The sequence below is a fragment of the Gopherus evgoodei genome, chromosome 8 (genome assembly GCF_007399415.2).
Source record: "Gopherus evgoodei ecotype Sinaloan lineage chromosome 8, rGopEvg1_v1.p, whole genome shotgun sequence".
NCBI lineage: Eukaryota > Metazoa > Chordata > Testudines > Testudinidae > Gopherus > Gopherus evgoodei.
Window position 1 is genome coordinate 51,346,791 of NC_044329.1, and position 22,888 is coordinate 51,369,678.

The 22,888-nt window shown below is 41.7% G+C and overlaps 1 protein-coding gene across 1 annotated transcript in view; it reads left to right on the plus strand.

Moving 5' to 3' along the window:
• The window catches only part of RABGAP1L (RAB GTPase activating protein 1 like), a 570,078-nt gene that overhangs the window by 132,111 nt on the left and 415,079 nt on the right, over positions 1-22,888 (plus strand). The window contains 1 exon segment of the mRNA XM_030571947.1: positions 7,587-7,737. Coding sequence (XP_030427807.1) covers positions 7,587-7,737 — 151 coding nt within the window.

The window sequence follows — 22,888 nt, forward strand, 5'->3', positions numbered from 1 at the left end:
AGCACAGCCAGTCAGCCCCCAGCCTTACTTTGCCTCACAACAATGACGGGACACCGGGGAAAATCAGGAAATTTTAGCCCCTTTACTACCTCTCACTCCCACTGGTGAGTGTGTGTTAACTATCAATGATCTTTCTCTCCCTTTCCTTGTTGACACGGGAGCTTCGCTCTCTGCAGTTCGTACTACCGACCTGCCTGAGGTTCCCCGCTCCGGAAAAACCGTGTCCGCTGTGGGCATTACGGGAGTCCCAACCCCTTATCCCCTTTCAAAACCTCTACCAGTCCAGGTTGGTCCCCTTTCTGCGGATCATGCCTTCCTTCTCTCTGATTCCACTCCGGTAAACCTTTTGGGTCGGGATCTGTTATGTAAGCTTGGCTGCACCATATACTGTTCCCCGGATGGGGTCTATTTACAAATTCCCCAGTCTTCCCTGAGTGATTCTGTAGCCTCCCTGCTGTCTGAAACGTCCCTTTCTACTCCGGTCCCTTGTTGCCCACTGGTCCCGTCCCTTGAGCACCTAATTTCACAGGTCCCATCCTCTCTGTGGCCAACCCATCCCTCTGAGGTGGGCCGCTTAAATACTGATCCTGTCTGCATTACTGTTGACTCTTCCAAACCCCTGCCTCGCCTATCTCAGTACCCTTTAAACCCTGAGGCAGAGGCTGGCATTGCTCCGGTCATAACTGCCCTGCAGGAGCAAGGCATTATTGTTCCCTGTTCCAGTCCCTGTAACACTCCTATCCTCCCTGTTCGAAAAGCTGATGGCAAATCATGGCGATTTGTTCAGGACCTTCGAGCCATTAATCGTATTGTCATACCTGTTTTTCCTGTTGTCCCAAACCCAGCAACAATCCTGGCTTCTATTCCACCAGCTGCAACTCATTTTACTGTTGTTGATTTGTGTTCTGCTTTCTTTTCTGTTCCGGTTCACCCTGATTCCCAATACCTCTTTGCCTTTTCCTACAGGGGACAGCAATATACATGGACCACACTCCCTCAGGGGTATACGGAAAGTCCATCTTATTTCTCCCAGGCATTAGCCCGAGACCTAGCTGACCTTGTTTTCCCATCTGGGTCCACTCTAGTCCAATATGTAGATAATCTGCTCCTCTGTTCCCCCTCGTTATCTGCCTCAGAAACTGATTCTTTAGTGCTCCTTACTGCCCTAGCAAACAAAGGTCACAAGGCTTCTCGCTCTAAACTACAGCTTTGTCAAACCTCTGTCACATACCTTGGTTTTCTCCTCTCCCAGGGTTCCCGTACACTTTCTCCCACCCGCGTCCAGGCTATTCTTAGCTTTCCCCGACCCTGCACTCCACGCCAGGTCCGAAAATTTTTAGGCATGACTGGATTTTGCAGGCAATGGATTCCCCAATATGCCTCCCTTGCAAAACCTCTACAGGAACTCACTCGGCTCTCTGTGCCTAATCCCATGCCATGGTCACCTGAAGCAGACTCTGCCTTTGTTTCCCTCAAACAAGGTTTGGCTTCGGCCCCCGCTTTAGGGCTGCCAGACTATTCTAAGCCTTTTACCCTTTTCTGCCATGAACAATCTGGATGTGCACTTGGAGTTCTCACTCAGGTGCACGGAGGCAGGAATCGCCCAGTAGCTTATTTCTCTGCCACTTTGGACCCCGTGGCCCAAGGCCTGCCCCCCTGCCTGCGTGCTGTGGCTGCTGCAGCACGCTTAGTCGAAATGTCTGAATCCCTTGTCCTTCGCTCCCCCCTTACTCTCATGGTCCCTCACTCTGTAGAAACTCTGCTGTTACAACGCAATACAAGCCACCTCTCCTCCGCTCGCCTTACCAGGTATGAACTTCTACTGCTGTCGGCCTCATTTATCACTATAAAGCGCTGTTCTCAGTTAAATCCTGCCACTCTCCTTCCTTTGTCTAATGACGGTGATCCTCATGACTGCCTTGCTACTGTCTCTGCTATCACCGTCCCGCGCTCTGACCTTTCTGATGTCCCTCTCCCTAACTCTGACCTTGTTTTGTTTACTGATGGTTCCTGTTTTCGAGACAACCAAGGTCGTCTCCTTGCAGGGTACGCTGTAGTGTCACTCTCTGAAACCCTAGAAGCTGCACCTTTACCTTCTGTAACCTCAGCACAGGTTGCTGAATTAGTTGCCCTCACCCGTGCCTGCTTTTTGGCTGAGGGACGCTCCGCCACCATTTACACTGACTCTCGCTATGCTTTTGGGGTTGTACATGACTTTGGTACCCTCTGGCAAGCTCGGGGTTTCCTTACATCTGCCGGTACCCCTATTAAGAACGGCCCCTATATCGCTGCTCTCCTGTATGCAGTTTTACTTCCCTCTGCCCTGGCTATTGTTAAGTGCCCTGGCCACTCGATGGCAGACACTGATGTTGCTAAGGGTAACGCGTTTGCTGATGCCTCTGCTAAACATGCTGCTGCTATAGAACCTTCCCCAGATGCATTTCTAGGTTCCCTCTCTGTTTCTGTACCACCACCCTCCCTCACTGACCTCACCCTGCTCCAGGACTCTGCCCCAGAAACTGAAAAAGATTCCTGGGTTGCCCAGGGTTGCTCTCTACATCCTGATTCCCTTTGGCGTTCACCTACTGGTACCTTCGTAGCCCCCTTTTCATTCTACCCATCGCTGGCCGCCCTGCTACACGGTGTTTCGCATGTCGGAAAGGAGGGAATGGTGTCTGCTCTAACTAAGGCGGGATGGTGGGCTCCCCATTTCAGCTCTTTTGCAGCCCGCCACTGTGCCGCCTGCACCACTTGCCAAAGCCACAATATTGGTAAACCTGTAAAAGTGGCTCAGGGATTCCGGGGCTTGCCCCAAGCACCCTTCTTGCACTGGCAACTTGATTTTGTACAAATGCCTAAGTGTCAACGATTTGAATTTATTTTGGTTATGGTATGTTTATTTTCTGGTTGGATTGAAGCCTTTCCTTGTTGCAAGGCTGACTCACTGTCCGTTGCTAAATGTTTGTTAAACCATATTATGCCTGCCAAGGGAATTCCTGCCACTCTGTCCAGTGACCGGGGTACACACTTTACCGGACAAATTGTTCAACACCTGGATCGTATATTACATGTCACACACCTGCTGCACTGTCCCTACCACCCACAAAGTGCAGGTGCTGTGGAAAGGCGAAATGGTGTACTTAAGAATAAACTTGCTAAAATTTGTGACTCCACAGGGTTAAGCTGGTCAGCAGCTTTACCACTAGCCCTTATGGAAATGCGATCCACTCCATCCCAAAGGCATAAACTGAGTCCTTTTGAAATCGTTATGGAACGCCCTATGCGAACTGTGGCTACCATTACTCCAGTCCCAGACTTGAATTTGACTCACAGTACGCTCCTTCAATATTGCAAAGGATTAATGCAAGCTGTAAGTCACTTCCATTCACAGGTTCGAGCCGCCTGGCCAACGGAACCCACCTCTGACGCCTGCCACAACCTCGAACCAGGTGACTGGGTCTACGTACGGCATCACCATCGAAAACACGCCTTGGAACCTCGCTGGAAGGGTCCTCATCAGGTACTGCTTACTACCCAGACAGCTGTTAAGCTATCTGGCACTGCAGCATGAATACATGCTTCACAGTGTAAGAAGACACCCTCCCCGGCGAACCAATCAACACCTCAGGACTGCGCAGAGTCCGTTTTGACTCCAGAAGAAGACGCAGAGGAACAGCCTGCAATACCTTACAATCTACGCTCTCGTAAGGGTTGCCAGAAGCAGATGACGATCTAAAGCAAGGCCCAAGAAGCAGCAGCAGTGAGCCTAGCGCCTGCTGTCTGGTGGACATAAAACTGTGAGTGCAGTTCCCTCAGTTGAGGTTGTCAGAACCAGAAGGGCCTTGCCTCCAACATGCAGCTCTGGTGGCGCCTGTTCCTCGGCTGCTGGTATCTTAAGGTCTGGGGTGCCCACAATGACAATTCTTTTATCCAGCAGCAAGTGTGGATAGCCCAGACCCTTAATATTTCTAAATGCTGGGTCTGCAGCCACATCCCAGCCCACTCTCAAGCTGGTGTTCCTGTCCTGGCTATCCCACTGAATTCCCCAGACCTTACTGGAGGACCTCGTCCATTTAACAAAACATGGAACAGCAATGACACTTGGGAAGCAGTGGGAATAAATGTATCTAAATGGATAAGTGTGGTGGAGGGGAAAGGTCATTGGTGTTGGGTGTGTAATGGGACAGGGCTGGATCTGGGAACAAGCCGTTGCCTTCAGCATATTGTGGCAAATGGTGTATGGGATTATTCAAACAAAACTAAGAAGTGGCGGACTGGGTATGGGGATATGAATTTTTTCTCAACCTGGGATCAAACAGAAAAATCAATCTCATGTTCCCTCTACAGTAATCTTAGTAAAAATAATACAATCTTCCAATGCCATACAAATACTACCACTCTTCGTAAGGAGGATTACCCTGTGCCCTTTGGAGGATATTACTCCTCATTTGCAGATACCTATGTAACAAATGGATGCAATCGACCTTTCCCGGCCTTAATAGGCCATCATTGGGTTTGTGGAACCAAAGCTTATACTGTATTACCAGCTAACTGGTCAGGTATCTGTTATCCCGCCCAACTCTTCCCACAATTCCGGGTGCTAGAGTCCCTCCCACGAGAACGCCTCCGTAATTTCAGGCGAAAAAGAAGGGACTTACTAGATGCCCAATGGTATATACATAACATAAGCCCCTTAACTTGGGAAGAGGCCATTGGCACTTCCTTTATCCCACTTGGGGGAGTAATACACCACGCAAAAAGACTCCTAAGGTTACAAGCAGTGGTTGAAATTATGGCAAATGAAACCGGAGAAAGTTTAAAAACCCTGGCCAAAGAAACAGGGGTGATCAGACAGGTTGCCCTCCAAAACCGTCAAGCATTAGACATAGTGCTGGCTGCAAAAGGAGGAACCTGTGCTCTCATTGGAAAAGAATGTTGTGTGTTTATACCTGACAATACCAATGAGGTAATAAATCACGCTAGCCACTTAGAACAAATCGCATATCTTCCTCATGAAGAGCTGAGTTCTTTATGGAAGTGGCTAAGTAACCTGTTCAATTTCTCTGGCATAGGAAACTGGTTGTTTCAGGGAGCCCTAACTATCCTGTTTGGAATCTTGGTGATTTTTGTATGCTTTCAGTTAATCTCCTGTTGTATTCACAATTGTGTCACCCAGATGACTACCCCAAAACAGAGTGCTAACATGATGATTTTGAATATCGCCGATGAACTAAGAGATAAGGAACGGTTAATTTGTGGAACCCAGTAAGGATTGGTCATGGCGTACGCCTGACCAAAAGGAGGGATTGTGAAAGTAAAATAAATTATATATTAAGAATAGAAAGGATTAAAGAAATGCTGTCTGTATCTTTAAGCAAAAATGTTGGAATATTGCAACCAGGTGTCAGGAATACAGACATTAACATAGAACAATTGCACCGTTTAAGGGCAATTGGTGAAGCATTAGCCTTAGATCGATAACAGTTAGTAAGGAAATAGGATATGCATGCTGTGCCCCAGGTGAATTTTCCTGTTTTGCTTTCTTTGTTCCTTTGTCTAATTCCCGCTCTTTTATCTGTATAAATAAGACTGTTTGGGTCTTGCATGGCCGCTCACATATTCTGAATGTTATTGGCGGAGCGCTGCGCTAATAAACAGAGTGGTCTGACAAATTGTGAGTCTTGATTCTAACTTTGACAATGTTTACTTACAAAAAAAAATGCTGTGGTTTCTGTAAATTACCTAACAAATAAAAAGCAATTGTAGCTAAATGTGCAGGTGTGGAAAGCACACTTGCAAGTACAGCATGTATCTTATGGAGTTATTGCTTCAGAACTGATCAACTTCTTCACCCCATTTCAGACTGTTTAAACTTTGTGTATTTTGGGGGCATAGTTATTTGTTTGGTTTTATACAGTAGGATTCAATTATTTTTCTTTTGTCCCCTTCTTACCACTTGCTTGGTTGGTGGTTGTTTCACTTTCCATTTAAATTAAATTATAAAGTCTATGGGGGACAGCGAGTTTTTCTTACTTGTCTGTACATAGCAATGGCACTATATAAATAATTTACCAAACAAATCTTGAACTACTTCCTCATGGATATGGATATCTTGCTAACTAGTTTATGCTCACTGTGTGTGTAACTTGTGTTTGAGATTCAGTTAACACCCACTTATTTGCTCCTGAATAGAAATTTCTTTACTTTGAAGATGCTTAAAATATCTAGCATTTAAAATATTTCTGTTGGATAATAGCTTCTCCTCCAATGAGAAATCCATTAGTCACAGGCGACCCACTATAAAATATGATACAAAGTAGGAAAGGGACAGTTATGTCTTTTGTTTGCCTGAGTGGAGTGTTGGAGTTTGAATGACCTGTCCTGAACCCAGACTTTTAATTTTCAGCAAAATAGAAAACGTTCATGTTTATGACCAGTCATTGAAAACAAGTTTGTTTTCCAATTGAGTACAAAAAAGAAAGGCTTCTTTGGAGAATATCTCAAAGTAGTTAAGTTAGAGACAGAAGTCTGTCTGTCTTGTTTCTGTTTGTTATGGAAAACTATGATGATTATTTGTAACATTGATTAAAAAAGTTTGTTGTTAACTTTATGTAATATTTTTTAAATTCTACTAGGCCCTTTCCCTCAATTTTTGAAGTAAGTTCCACAGGTTAATTATGTGTTAATTTTTAAAAAACATATGTCCCAGCCATGCATGAATCTTTTCCATCTTCTATGCAGGGAGTGGGACTAGATGGAGAAGCAGAGGACAAGAAGTCTAATAGAGGAGTGCTAAATTATTTTTAAAAATTCCTATTTTTAATTAATTTTAACTCATTAATTAATGGATTTACTTGTAAATTCTTAGGAAAATTAATTCAGTACTCAGAGGAAGTGCTGTAATTTGGTGGAAATACTGTATACTCTTTCTACATAACAAAGAGGTTGAATCCTTGCTTTACGAGCAAAACTCAACTCAGCTTTAACTATGGAGCTGTAACTAGTGCCTCCACAATAATAGTATTAAAATATACTCAATACCTCTTTTTATAAAACCCAGTGTATTTTATTTGCTTTTTTTAAACTGCAACTGTGCATTGAGCAGATGTTCTAAATGAACTTCCATAATGACTATGCCTTTTTCTTTAATAGTTAATTTTGAGCTCACCTATATATATGAATAGTCAAATTATTCTGTGCACGGCAAATTGTTGCACTTGCCAGCAATGAATTTCATTTATCAATGTGTTCTCCATTGACTAGCTTTGTTCCCTCTTCAGTTCATACATTTTTAGTCTTGACTAAACCTCTCTAATTTTGACCTTTTGGGTAATGAGCAAATTTTGATTTTGGGTATTCAGCAAATTTTGTCACCGATCCTGATATGAATTCTGGTGGCAGTTTTGCTAGTAACCTGAGAAGTACTTGCAAATATGAGCAATGAAACAAATATTTATGATTTGAATTAGTAGTGACTGTACTTTTTGGAACAACACACATAGTCGGAAAACTTTCCATGTATTTCTCATACTGGATGTTTTTGTCTCCTCATATAGGAGAGGTAAACACTTAATTTGTTTTCTCAGGCACAATAACCTTGCTGTGCGACCAAAAGGACTGTCTACACTGGTGAAGAGTGGTGTTCCAGAGGCACTAAGGGCAGAGATTTGGCAGTTGCTAGCAGGATGCCATGACAACCAGGCCATGTTGGACAAATACAGGATTCTCATCACAAAGGTAAAAATTATGTATGCTTTTGTTTTCTAGAATAAACTATATAGAACCTCAGTTTTGTGTGGCTGCAAAGTGACAAGTGTGCAGAACTGTTTATATATGTGTATAGATATATATATATAAAAGGTAATTGAAATGGTGATGAACACACTTTACCCCCTGCTGTGGGTAGCTGCTGGATGGCATTAATTAATAATAGAAACCAATGACCCATATCCATAGTAATGCTTGATATTTAACTTTCTGTTTGCCTTGATAACAACCACTGCATTGCCTTGTTTTTAAAGTGTTGGGTCTTATTTAAGATTTATTGTTTGTTAGCATCAGCCTCCAATTGATGTGTATTTTAATTTTTGCTCTTTATTGAAAGAATATTATCTTGGCAAAGGCTTTTTTTATATAAGAATATTAAAAAGTATATTTTAAGTATGAAGAGACTTGGCTCCTCTTCTCATCACATGGTTTCCAGTGCATAGCATCATTAGTAATCTGGAGCAGTGGTTCTGCAAACTTTTCATTCTATGGACAGGAATATCCTCTCATGTGTCACCTCCCCATACCACATCCCAATGCCTCTGCTGCTTGGGTGTCCTTATAGTTTTTGCAGATTATCAGGAAAGCCTTCCCAAACTACTGATGAACATGGACCACAGTTTGAGCATCATTAGCGTTAAGTTACAAAGCTTCTGTGCATTTTCAGATTAGTCATTCTGCTCTATAAGATTTATCTATCTTATGTTTCAAAAACACATATCACTGTTGTTTTATCTGATTTAAAACAATAGCCACAAAGATGAGTGTGATGGAAGCAAGTAATGGCTCCAGTTTTACATTGTGCTTGTAAAATGTACTGGATTTATAGCCCCAGAGACTGAAATTTTCTGTCCACAGAAAACATACAGCATAGGCAATGGCAATGTAAACTTTCTCACAGTGTCCTCCCACTATGACTGAATCCTGACTACAATACTAGTAGTAATTAGTAGCGTATTTAGAGTGCCATCATTTTAGTATCTGGTGCCCTCACAAGTCTTATTTAGAGACATTAGAGAGATGGAACTCTGTCTTACCGTATTGCTGCTTGTACCTTTTAATCTAACCAGTCAGCTAGGGTTTTAAGGTGAGAAAGTTGCTTCTGGAATTGAGAGAAGAGTTTGGTCTTCATGGCCTTGCTAGGAGGAAAGTCAGATGATAATGTTTTTTGTGATTTGGACTCAGTTTTCTCTGTGAAACCGCCATTTTGTTGCGTGCTGTATCAAATCCATTCACTGTTATTCTTCCCCTCCATTCTAACAGTGGGGAAGCTCTTTATTGTGGAGTGTAAAAGTTGATTTCTTTTCTGTATGACTCTGATCTTTAAACTGTTGCCGTACAAAAATATGTAGCTGCAGTTCGGGCTTTTCACGAACTAGTAGAATCTAAGGATTTCTAGATGGCTTATATTTTTTTGAGATTATTAAGGGACAATTGCATCTAACGTTTGATATGAAATTTTTGCAAACTCGCTTTTACTGAATGGAAATCTTTTTCTCTGAGGGCATGAACTTTGTCCCATCAACTATGAATATACAAATGCTGGCGACTATATAATCTGGCATATGATGGATAAAATAGTTAGTGAAATGAGATGAAGTGGATTTTTTTTTCCAGTGAAGAAGTTGTTTTCACTTTAAATGTTCATCATTCTGCTTATATCTTTCACTGTCCCTCATGCCTGTCCTAGTGAGGTCTTATTCTGTCAGTGAGAATCTAAAAACCTTATGCGACCTAGTAGGTATTAACAAAGTCTATACAATTTGTGTTTTAACATCCTGTGTTTCAGATTGTTCTGAGGTGGGCTTGTCATTCAAAGGCTTAGGTTTAAATTTGGCTGTAGCAAGCTTTTAGTTAGTCCTATGTGGTGTAACTGTGCCTAGGGTAGATGAATGGGAGGGAGAGAAAAATACAAAGACTTTTCCATTAGTGTTTCAGCAAGTATCACTTGCGTCCATTCTCAGTGTGCTGGGGCACAGCCAGAGAAGTTTAACTTATACTCATGATTATCTTGGCTGGTAGAGGTGAATGGAGAGAAATATAGTTGTTTGTAGGAATTGTCAATGATGCCTTTTTAGCATCTTTTAAAGAAGCAGTTGTTAGACTTTTGATACCGAGAATCTTAATTACTGTCATGTCTACAATCTTTCTCTTTAAGGGAGGTTTATTGGGTAGGCCGTGGCAAAGCAGCTCAGATAATATCTAGAGTGTCAAGACATCTGGGGACCCTTATTTTAGGCGTTGTTATGGTATGGAGGTTGCATTGTAGGATGATCATCTTCTGGTGACTGAAGATCAAGGGTCTGTGCTCATTCTGTTGGATGATGATGTTCCATCATCAGTCTTTGGTCACAAGACACTGTTAACATAGAAATTTGTGGACCCTTGCATGGATAGTTGAACCAGCTCCATTCTTTTTTCTTTGACAAGACCAAAAATTTTTGACAGTTGCTTATCTCTGGATGTCAAGGCTGATTCCCCGCTCTGGCACTTGGAATGCAGAAGATGGGGGCCCACGAGGATTCTGAAAAGTAATACTGGCCACTCTAGGCTTGTGTTAAACTCCCAAGGTTACAGCTTTTCTCTGACCTTGGATTGGTAGATGCTGCCACCACCCAAGTGCAGAACCCCTTTGAGAGCACTTGTGTAGCACACTTGGAAATTCCTTCCTGTGGGGTACCCTCAAGCCCTTTCACTCCCCCTCTGGGGAAGAGCTGAAGAAAAAGTCCAATTCTGTTCTAAATAAAGATAAATTTTATTAATTAAAAAAAAAGATACATCTGGGAACTCAGACTGTTGCTAGATCTTAAAAGGGAAACTACAAGGATTAAGCTTCAAGAATAGCTTTCTTGAGGTCCAGCTTAAAGGTTACAAGCAAAACAAAAGCACCTAGGGTTAGCACAGAGGAATCCACAAGCCATAACGAAATAAAAGAGAGAAACTTCATCGTGTCTTCCTAGACATTTCCTGGTCTACTTACGTATCTGGAGTTTTAAATGAGTAGTTTCTAATGTGATAGACTCAGGCCAGTTGGGAACAGCAGAGTAGTAGAAGGGAGATATACTGGCCACTGGATAAGCAGTTTTCTGTTCCCTGAGTGACTAGAGCAGGGGCTGCTCCAGGCTCATGAGAACACCTGACTCCAATTAACCTGTCAAGAGTTAGGTGAGGCTGTTAAGCACCTGACTCTAATTAAGGGCCCTTTGATGCTATAAAAGGGCTCACTCCAGTCAGGCTAAAGAGAGTGAGGGAGCCAGAGGAGAGGAAGTGCGTGTGAGGAACTGAGAGCAAGAGGCATGCAAGAAGCTGAGAGTAAGTAGGCATACTGCTGGAGGACTGAGAAGTACAAGCATTATTAGAAATCAGGAGGAAGGTCTGGTGGTGAGGACAAAGAAGGTGTTGGGAGGAGTGCCATGGGGAAGTAGCCCAGGGAGTTGTAGCTGTCGTGCAACTGTACCCAGAAGCACTCAATAGACAGCTGTAGTGCCCAGGTCTGGAACCTGGAGTAGAGGGCAGGCCTGGGTTCCTCCCAACTCCAGAGCAAACACAGGAGGAATTGACCTGAACTGTGGCTTCTACCAGAGGGGAAGATCTCTGGGCTGTTTCCCGACCCACAGGGTGAATCTGTGAGGCGAGCAAATCCGCCAATAAGCACAGGACCCACCAAGGTAGAGAAGGAACTTTATCACACTAGGTATAATATTGATGATTTTTTCATACCTGGCTAAGCTTCTTACAGCATAGCTGCTGTCCTATCCACCTCTCGCCAGGAAAACAACAACAGACCGACAAAAGAGGAGTCTTGTTTCAATTTTAAAAAGTTCTAGCCTTCCCATTGGCTCTTTTGGACAGGTGCCAGCTCACTTCCTTTTACCTATGCATAGCAGTGAGGCTTTTTAACCCTTTACAGGTAGAGCAATTAGCTCACTGAGAGTACTTTTTTCTAGCTGTATTTTGTTAGAAGGTTGTGACTTTTTCCTTTTGAATGTGGACCGTGCTATACTACTGCATGTCTTTGTCACTTCCAGATTGGATTCCTGCCATGCAGTCTGCCACATTGTGACTAGCTTTTAAATGGGTGGAAAGCGGGTGAGGTGCATGGAGGTAGCCTTTCTATGTACCTGCACAATGGAACAACCTTTGCACATGCCATTGTGTATCAAGCTTGCATTTTGTTTCTGGATGTGACCTACTGAATGCTGGCTGCCTTGTAGACTTGTTTGCTTGCATGGTACTGCAACACTTAAGGTCTGCTGTGGTAGTTGAGCTAACAGCCTTCATGTTTAAATAGGAGTGGGCTGGTGGCATGGTGTTTCCAGTTAGGGACCCATGACAATAGATCTTGCCCCACTACTTTAATTTCATAAGGTTTGGATCTTTATTTTACCGGCACATTGCAAAGATTACCTGTTTTCTCATGCTTTTCTTGGGTCAAGTGGTTGGAGTTTTCATTGAGGGATGTTTGGTTTTACTTTGCTAGACTTTGGGGGTGGGGTTCTTTATGGTCAATGATGACATTTGTTTTGTTTTTTAAATCTGTATGTGCGTGAAGAACTTTGGACTTTTATTACAAATTGAAATAAATCTCTGATGGCTAGCTGGCTTGAGCAGTGTTGTACAATAAATCCAGGTCTGACTCTTCTGTTCACCACAGCGTATTTTTAAATTGCTAGGTTGAATGTCACTTCACCCTGTATGTTAACATCATTTTGCCTTATGTATACCTTCTAATATTGTATGTCGTTTATTTCTCTGCATGTAATTATTGCTCATATAATACTTTTTCTGTTTTCCATTAATAGGGTAACCAGATGTCCCAATTTTATAGAAACAGTTCCGATATTTGGGGCTTTTTCTACATAGGCTCCTATTACCCTCCACCTCCTGTCCTAATTTTTCACACTTGCAATCTGGTCAACCTATCCATGAAAATCTCTTTAAGCTTTTAAAAAACTTAGGAACGTAAGAATTGCTATAGTGAACCAGATAAAAGGTCCATCTGTTCTTGTGTCTTGTCTCTAGTGATGGCTGATATCAGATATCCTCTTAATGGACAATTATGGAATAATCTGCAATAGGGAAAGTTTCTCCCTAAACACTGTCATTTCATGGTTGATTTATATATTGAAGAATTTTCTTTGTCTTATTAGGTTTCTTGACCTCTTGGTAGCATAGTCTCTAAAAGTAGGAATCTTTACAGTAGAAGACTTGGATGCAAACGAGTAAATCAATTATCTTTAATTGAATGTTTGCAAATATGGATTTAGGGACCTAACTTGAGGCACAATGTAGGAAAACTTAGGCTTTAGTCCCTAAGCAAGAATGGGGAACTCACACTTGGAGTCTCTCATACTGAATGTATAATATCTAGCCATCATTGCTTGTGACTATCTCAAGTAGAGCAGCGAGTTATGTTAGTGTCTGGAGGCTTTGAAAATACTCCAGCACTGACATGACATAACCCACAGTGAGAATCTATCTGCTTGGCTTTATGAAAAATTACTGCTTGTAGGCAGACAGCAGGAAATATATCATATATGGACCCTAAGATGAATTAAACTATGGCAGATACTAAAAATAAATTTTATTCTAATTTGGAATTCTAATTATATACAAACTTTTTGAAAATGTCATACATTTAACAAACAGTAATGCAAAAATACTTCTAATCGTCTAACCATGTATTGTCAAGTAACTTCATAATTAATGTTCCCACATTTCAGCGTACAGTTCAGTGACAACATAAAATGGTTATTTTATTTTCATTTTTAACTCTGCAACCATATCAAAATAGCATTTTAAATACAAAGTTGAAATCTACCATTTTGTTTTTCTTTTTTTGAGAGTGCTAGAGTCTGTGTTTTGGGTGGGGTTGGGGTTTTTTAAACTCAGCACAGGAAAGAAAGATGTTTCCCCTTATTAGAAAGATGATTTATAACATGCCTTGTCCTCCAAGAGACATGTCTGCTGTTCTTGACACAACACTGAGAGAAGAAACCTGCAGAAGCAGGAAAGCCAAATGGAGCCACCTGCTGTGATACACAAATGGCATGGAAGGTAGGGAAACTGAAGCAGGAAAGCACTTCTGATGAGAAAAAAGGAATGGGTGGTAGTGTCAGGCTGTCTGGAGTGGCTCACAAATGTGGGTGCAAACTTAGGGCAGACTGTTACAAACCAGGGCACAAACCCCAAACTAGCTGTGTGTTCTGTAATTAGATTTCACCATCCAAGTATGTACTCTTCAAGCACTGTAAGCTTCAACATGGTGTCACAAACGGTCGCTTTGAGTACTCAGTCTATCTTGTCACCCAGGTAAGCCTGCGTTTGTGATAGATGGTCCCTTACACCAAAAATCACAACAATATTCAGGTTACTCCCAGTCTGAAAGGACCAGTCATTTACCCTAGGTCAATTGTAACCTTAGCTCTCTCACCAAAGACAACACTTGGCACATAGGTATCAATCACATTTTAAAGTTTATCAGGTTTTGTTTATAGTTCATAAGCCCTGTCCTGCCCATGATGTCCTATCCATAAATCAATTTGCAAATCTTTTAAATGAAAGACTCTGTGTAAATGTAAATTATTATTTTAAGAGGCAAAAATGGCCTATCACTTAGAAATAATAGTCATCTCACTGCAGAGGACTTGCTGGACTTGAAAATGAACAAAATCTTTCCTATCCTGGGTGCATCTCATTAATGTTTCATGTTCCCTTAAATTTTGTGGCTTGATTTTTAAGAAAAAAACAAACTTATAATAGAACAAGGGAAACTATTATTAGTGTTGCCAGAATTGAATCAGCTAGAGAATTATTGTTCTTTAAAGTTCTCTGTGATTACTTAATGGGATGCTGTCAGTTTAAAATCACATTTCTCTGTTTGCTAAGGTGCTAGATAAAATATTAAATATGTTTCCTAACTGCATACACAGGAACAAATGATCAAGGACAGGCAATTAGCAGACAATATTAAAAGAGAATTGAAAGTGATTTATTTAGTATGCTGAGAAAAAGAACAATATTGTCATTATAGAATGTGTTTGGGGTTATATGGGGTGATATATCTGGATGTGAATGCAATACAAATATCCTTAAATGGACTGAGATTTGTATGAAGAAACTCAGGCAAGAGTTAATGCCTGTATTTCTGGAAGAATTGACTTGTATCGGGAACCATACAAGGCTGTCCATGATTGTCATTATTATTGGCTATGGAAATAGAAGCGTTTGCCCAGAAAATTAGATATAATCAACTAATTAAAGGAATAGAAATGGGGAAAAATTCAGCCAAAAATTAGCTCTGTTTGCTCACTGTGTAATGCATGTATCTGGGCCAAGAACGTAATTGCAGGCCATTCAATTGGAGAGCGACTTTTCTGGTGATTCTTCTGGGTCTCAAAGTATGGGAAGTATGATTCTGGGATTAAATTACAAAATCAGGAGAACAAATCTCTTTAAAAAACATAAATTTTTACCAATTGTAGATAGCCCAGCTTTTAACCCAAATTATGTTGGGTTTTTGTGAAAGGGTTAGGAGGGACTTTGTGGAAGATGGGCAAAATTAGGTGAATGAATCAGCCGCTTAGGACTGAAATCTTCATGTCTTACAATGAGGTCAAAACAATGTATAAAATGCCCCTTTCAACTTTTGTTAGTATATGCTATGCAACACTGTTAACAATTTAGGCAGAACTACAAAGATTAATAGACCTCTCACAGTCTGAGACAATACTTTCCAAACAGGGAGATAATAAGGGATTAACTTGTAATATATACAATATTTATGAGAAGACAGAATAAAGATACAAAAGAGAAATTTTACGTGAAGAAAGGGAAATTACAAATACTGTATGGAAAAGGGAAATTACTTTGAAATTTTCAGTGGTTTCTGAAGTTAGGTTAGAGCAGAGGTGGCCCGTGGGACCCTTCTGCCTGGCCCCTGAGCTCCTGGCCCAGGAGGCTAGCCCCCCGGCCCCATCCCTGCTGTCCCACCTCCCCCGCAGCCTCAGCTCACTGCACCACCAGCGCAATGCTCTGGGATGTGAGCTCCTGGGATAGCGCAGCTGCAGCCTGATGCAGTGATGTGGCTGTAGTGCCGCCAGCCACCTGTGCTCCAGGCAGCGCGGTAAGGGCGCACAGAGCAGGGGGGGTTGGATAGAGGTCAGGGGAGTTTGGGGGTGGTGGTCAGGGGCAGAGGTGTGGATAGAGGTCGGGGCAGTCAGAGGGTGGGCAACAGGGGTTGAATGGGGTCAGGAGTCCTGGGGGGTGCAGTCAGGAAGGAGAGGGGCATTGGATGGGGCGATGCGGGGCGGGCAGGGGGATGGATTCTTGGGACAGTCAGGGGACAGGGAGAAGAGGGTTGGATGGAGCAGGGGTCCCTGGCGGCTGTCAGGGAACAGGGGGGGTTGAATGGGGCAGCAGTCCTGGAGAGGGGGCCGTCAGGGAGTGAGAACCAGCAGAGAGTTGGATGGGGACGGGGGCCAGCCCACGTCTGGCTGTTTGGGAGGCACAGATTCCCCTAGCCAGCCCTCCATAGAATTTTGGAAACCTGATGCGGCCCTCAAGCCAAAACGTTTTCCCTCCCCTGGGTTAGAGCATGGTTTCAAAGCAGGAACAAACAGATACTGGAGGGAATATAAAGAAAGATGAAGTTTTCTTACCTTTTTCTAGGATGGGCAAGTCCCTTTACCAGTAGTCTCTGGTCCAAAATTAAAGAACAAATAGAACTAGAAGTAGTGGTGTTCCAAACCACCCAGGGTAAATCAGGGTAAGAATTTTCCCATTTTGTCGTCTTTCCTTCTATTCTGGTCAACCTTGGGGTTTTTAAAAGTGCTTAGTTTGAGCTCCTCTTCCAGAGAATAGCGTGCTTCCACAGAGCTGAACTTATGTTATGCTAACAGAGTTTTAATACAGCTATTTCTATGCATTTTCCTGTTAATTCTATGCGAAAGTTGAGTATAAAAGCTGGAAGTAAAAAATCAGCCTTCAAATAACTCACATAAACCTGTTAAAAACATGTGCAAGCATTTATTTTTTCAACATTTCAAATTCTAATAACTATATTTGTACAGAGGGAAACACTTTGCTACATATTTAATATACTTTGCTTTTAATACATCTAGTTAATCTTCATTTTTCTGAGTTAAATAATGCAGCTGCAAGATAGAAGTGAAGGAAATTGGAAGTGAGCCAAAGTTTATATAAATGTGAGTAAATCCGGTATACTTTGAAGTCCTTTGAAAGCTTGTAATTTCTGTTTCTATTAGGAAGCCCCCATCTTAATTTCTGACTGCAAAAGTAGCCTTGTAATGTTCACTTGTAGATTTGAGTATTATTTCTAACATGGAAAGACGCCATTGATTTGGATAGAAAATAGATCAACTTGTTATTTCTAGCAGCAACAGAGGATATTAAGTTTGAACCAAGAGGGAGAAGCATCTTTTATCCCAACGCACAATGCAGGCTTACGTTGTTAAATGTTCTGGGACTAATTAAACAATAAAGGACTCTAATTGAAAAGGGGATTGCACACCAGATGCCCGTGCAGGCTGTTTTAAAGAAAGAAACTAGAAAAAAATATTTGCATAGCAACTTTCTGGCAATTTCTCCTGTACGGGACATTTCATTTGTTTGTCATCACTGAGGCTGGGTTAGTTTATGCTTCCATTTAGAGTATAGCGCTTTTGTTCCACCTGTCGAATGTCCTGTGAAGCATCACTTGCCATTAAACTTGCTGCTTAGTTGTCTACCTCCAATATTAACCTATATGAGAGCACCAGTGGTAGGCAAGATTTTGTTAATTTTCAAGTCCAGCAACTTCTCAATAATGGTGTTTTGCAGTGAGCTGCTATTACTATTTCTAAATAGACTACTTTCTCTTCTTCTAATAAGACACGTATTTACTGCAAAGACCCTTACAAACTGATTTATGGCTAGGAGATGTGGGTTAATAACTTTACTTTTGTGAAAATTTGTCTTGCGATCTTTGGAGACCACAACTTGTCCAAACTATGGTTTCAAACCTGCTTAGGAAAAAAAGCACATCCAGCTGCACATTGTTTCCTGACACTGTTTTAGAGTGGGAAATTTGCTTAATACTAACGCTATGGAAAGCTTTCACCTACTGAATTTTTCTTCCAGTGTCTGGCTTGTTCCTTGGCTGTGTTCTATTTAAATATTGAGTAGGCATGACCTCTTACTGCTTATAGATAAGATCACCACCCAGGGTGGTGTGACTGAAGGCTCATATAAATCTTCTGTAATTGATAATGTATAAGGTAATTTTCTGCAGTTTGCTAAGAAAAAAAGAGAAAAATATCCAATGATTTAAAGGCAGTTAAGATTTTATTCTTCTTATTAAAAAGTGAAAATGATGTAGAAGTAATTCTTCGTAATCATATAACACTTGGTCTGTGTTGGATATCAATTTCTTAATGATTGGCTTGGGTATTAGGTGAAATACTTCTTGCGGGAGCATGCCTTCCTGTATTAGTATCTTTGTGTGGTGTTCTATGAGCTTGTTGCCCAGTTTTATTTTTGTTTAATTTCAGTTTGTTCAATATCCATAGCAGATTCTGCTGCTTTAATTTTATCTACTTTTCCTAGGAGGCAAAGGTTAAGGTGGTTCTCTCCACATTCTTAGATTGTTCATGCCATATTTTGTGAATCCCCACTTTTATAAGTATCATACATTTTGCTCTTCATGGAGGAAGGAAGACTGACAGGACAGCATGTCATTTTGTGGTGTAAATTAATAATATTCTGAGTGTTATAAGTGCCGAAAGTTAGGAGATAGAAAGGTCTCATGTTTTATAAATGTTTCTAATAGCTTTTTTATTTATTTCTGTAGTGCTACATTTCTGCAGCTTTGAAGATTTTGGACTATTATGCCATATGAACTGAAAACATTTACTACAAATAATTAGTAAATGTTGAGGCATATTATTGTACTTGGAAAGCCAACCCATTCCTGTTTCCCTCAGTATAACCTTTGTTGTTGGAATGAAGTGACTCATAAAAAATATATTTTATTATGTTTTAGTAAAGTAATTAAACCCAAATTTTCAATGAATTGTGTACACATTTTTGTGCGTATTTGAGTTGGTATATAAAGCTGATTAGTGCCCACAACCCCAGTTTATATGGCACACACAAAAAATGCACATATACCTGTTTGAAACTGTGTTCTCTAATCTGTTGAACCTATTGAGATGGTATTTGCATAGTGCATAGTGCCAAAAACTTTAGTGCTAAACAAATAAATAATAACGGTTTATTGTACACTGTGCAATAAGTGGTTTGAGCATTGGCCTGCTAAACCCAGGGTAGTGAGTTCAATTGTTCAGGGGGCCACTTAGGGATCTGGGGCAAAAATGAGTACTTGGGCCTGCTAGTGAAGGCAGGGGGCTGGACTCGATGACCTTTCAAGGTCCCTTCCAGTTCTATGAGATAGATATATCTCCATAAATGAATATCCAATTAAGGAATACAATTGTTAAATACAGTGAGGAACTTGGATATCAGATTTGAATGAAATTAATGAAAATAATGAACAGGAGTTATGACAAAAGATCATACTTAAAATCAGTGACATGTATTTGTTAAAACACTTTACCTAAAATACACTTGCTAGTTTTATTCAGCTTTAAAGACTTTCTTAACACTTAGAGCTTGATCATGTGACTTGTTCTTTCCCTCAACTTCTATTGACTTCACTGAGAATTAAAGGTGCTTGGTTCTTTGGAGAAGAGATGCAGTATATTGCAAGATCAGGTACTTCACTATTGTGGAGTTTCTAATATGATTACCTTTTTTGCTTAGTAATTGTAACTGTTTATATGCTGCTGCCTTTTGTTTTGTCTGCTTGAACATAGACAATGGCAGAAAATTCTGACAAATCAACAGCAAACCTGGGTGATAAATTTGATGAAGCATTAGTCTCTCGTCTTTCCTTCAACTAAGGTGACCAGATGTCCCGATTTTATAAGGACAGTCCTGGTATTGAGGCTTTGTTTTAATATAGGCACCTCCTCCCACCCCGTCCTGTTTTTTCACAATTGCTATCTGGTTGTGCTACCTCCATCCCAAACATTATTGTTGGTTTGAATATCCAGGTCTCATGTATTGGACAGACTTACCTGTGAGGCATATTTTGTATAAAAACAATAGGAGAAACTTGTAACTACAAATAACAGGCCAGGTTCAGTGATTTGCACCAGCTGAGAATCTGGCCCATAAGTCTTCATTTATCTGTGAGCAGGGAAATGCTTAGAAAACTGTCGGATTTTAGGGTCTTAATGCATAGCTTTCCCACTTAAGTATTTAAAGTTTTATTATAATACTACATAATAAACTGAAATTCTAAAGTAAATAGTTGTTATTTGTGTCTGAATTATTCCTTCTTCCCCTGAGTTTGTGCACATTAGTTTGAAGATAGTTTGTCTTTCTGAAAGTATATCTAACATTGTACTTTCAGGTCATTTATTGGTAGGACATCTTCAATTTTTCCATGTTAAGAAAGTCCTAATAAGACCACAAAACAAACAAACAATTCTTTGCTTTGCTCATTGTAGCACAGTATAGAATGAAGGGTAGATTGAATTTTCGCTGTTTCTAGCCCCAGGTATGAGAATAATGCTGACCGTGTGACAGGGTCAGGCCAGATGTCTGCAGGAGAGTGTAGGCAGATATATTAGTCCCAGATTAAGTAGATCCCTTTTCCCTGGGTAAGGGTAGCAGGGGCAATTCCAGAGCGAGCAGGCAGGCTAATTAGGACACCTGGAGCCATTAAGAAGAAACTGCTAGAATCAATTAATACAGGCTGACTAATCAGAGCACCTGAGTTAAAAAGGACCTCACTTCAGTTTGTAGTGTGCATACAAGGAGCTGGGAGCAAGACGCACTAGGAGCTGCGAGTGAGAAGACATATTGCTGGAAGGCTGAGAGTACAAGGATTATCAGACACCAGGAGAGAGGTCCGGTGGTGAAGATAAAGGTGTTGGAGGAGGTCATGAGGAAGTAGCCCCAGGGAAGTTGTAGCTGTCATGCAGCTGTACGAGGAGGCACTCAAGACAGCTGCAGTCCCCTGGGCTGGAACCCGGAGTAGAGGGGTGGGTCTGGGTTCCTCCCAAACCTTCCAACTCCTGATCAGACACAGGAGGAAGTTGACCTGGAATGTGGCTTCTACCAGAGGGGGAAGGTCTCTGGGCTGTTTCCTGACTCACATGGTGAATCTCTGAGGGCGGCAAATCCACCAATAAGTGCAGGACCCACCAAGGTAGAGGAGGAACTTTGTAACACCAGTTAGGCAGTGGGAAACTTGTGGCATGATCATTCATATTCTTGCATGATGTGTGTGCAGAGTAACACGGGGTAGCCGTGTTAGTCTGGATCTGTAAAAGCAGCAAGAATCCTGTGTATTCACCCACGAAAGCTCATGTTCCAAAACGTCTGTTAGTCTATAAGGTGCCACAGGATTCTTTGCTGTGTGCAGAGTGTGTACAAAAAGTTATGAATCCACACTAGAATTATATTCTTAAATGTGTTTGGCAAGCAATGCATAAGCATTATCTACCTTAGCCAAAGGAATGTGTATTTTATTTCTTTGACCCAGCCTGGATCATGAGGAAAAGACAATGAAGGACCATTTTTACATACTAGGTAAAGAGAGGTGTCAAGCCAGCAAGTGATGTGTCTTCAGGATGAGAGAAGCCTGGCCTGGGTTTGCTTTTCAAAGAATATGTTGGAAGATTTACTGCTCTGTAAAGATATGGGGACTGACCTCAGGTGATAAACAATTGAATCAACCAACTGTATAAATATTACTGTTTTATAAAGTGTGTGGAGTGAGGTCTTTTCTGAAAGCTAATGGCACACTGGTGATTAATATCAGTTGGAAAATCTATATTTAACACTATGTACAGAAATATGGATGCTTAACGATATTATACTTTAAAGTAATGTGGCAGACAGGGAGAAACAGGTTCCCTCTCAGACAGGAGAGAGGGCAGCTATCTACTGTCTGTAGTGATATTAATCAAGATGTGGCCAAAACATGTTTTCTGTCACAATGCCCATCTGTTTCTTCCTTAGCAGCTGTGTAAGGGATGTAGGATTGCAATTTGGATCAGACTTATGGCTATCCAGTGCATTATCCTGTATGAATGGGCAATACCAGACCTTCATAGGAAATTCTCCATAGTGAAAATTGTGAGGTAGAGGTAGTTGCCAATAATGAAGCATTTTTCCAGGGATCTAGGATCTGGGATCAAAACACCTAACTCTGGAGATTTGTGTGTATATTTTAGTGAGCTTTAATTTTATTTAGCTTTTAAAAGTTTGGGGATTAAATAACATGCCAATGTTTAGATGCTTTTCACATCAGTGGGACCCAAACTAGACTCCATATGTCTCCATCCCCACATAAGCCGTTCTTGCAACAGGCAGCCTCTATCTGCAATTGTCTTGGGGATGCATGGACGTGAGCAGGAAAGCTGCATACCTCTGATATTCCTAATGGAGAACCGCTTTCCCTGCCCACCCATTTCTGGTGTTTTCTTCTCTCTTCCCACCCACCCTGGGAAATAGAGGACCAAAGGGCTTCTCCCTTCATTCAATCTCATTTTAGGGACCCTCGGGGGATCTCCCCATTTACAGTCTTCTTGGTAGTGGAATGGTATTTGAAGCTTCCTGCAAGTCTTCTATCAGCCTTTTCCCCTGTTTCTTTCTCCTTCAGCCCTAAAGTGGGAGTCTGAATGGGAGAGAACAGACTACATATGCAAGGACTGTGTTGTCTCACCATCATTAAGGGACCAGGCTAGGCTGGTTGGCAGTGAATCTCTTTCTGACCTCTACTAGCCTCTGCTGCAGGGCCAATGCACCCATTAGGTGACCTAGGCGGTCACCTGGGGTGCTAACTTTGGGGAGCAGTGACCGCGGTGGCCGGATCTTTGGCCGTCCCGGTCATCGGTGGTATTTCAGGGGCGGGACCTTCCGCCGCCTCTGTTGGGGGTGCCATTTCGGGGTCGGGACCTTCCACCGCCTAGGGCGCCAAAAAAGCTGGCAGCGCTCCGGCTCTGCTGCTTAGCATCTACCTCTTGCAGGCTTCGGGAGAGGGTATAGC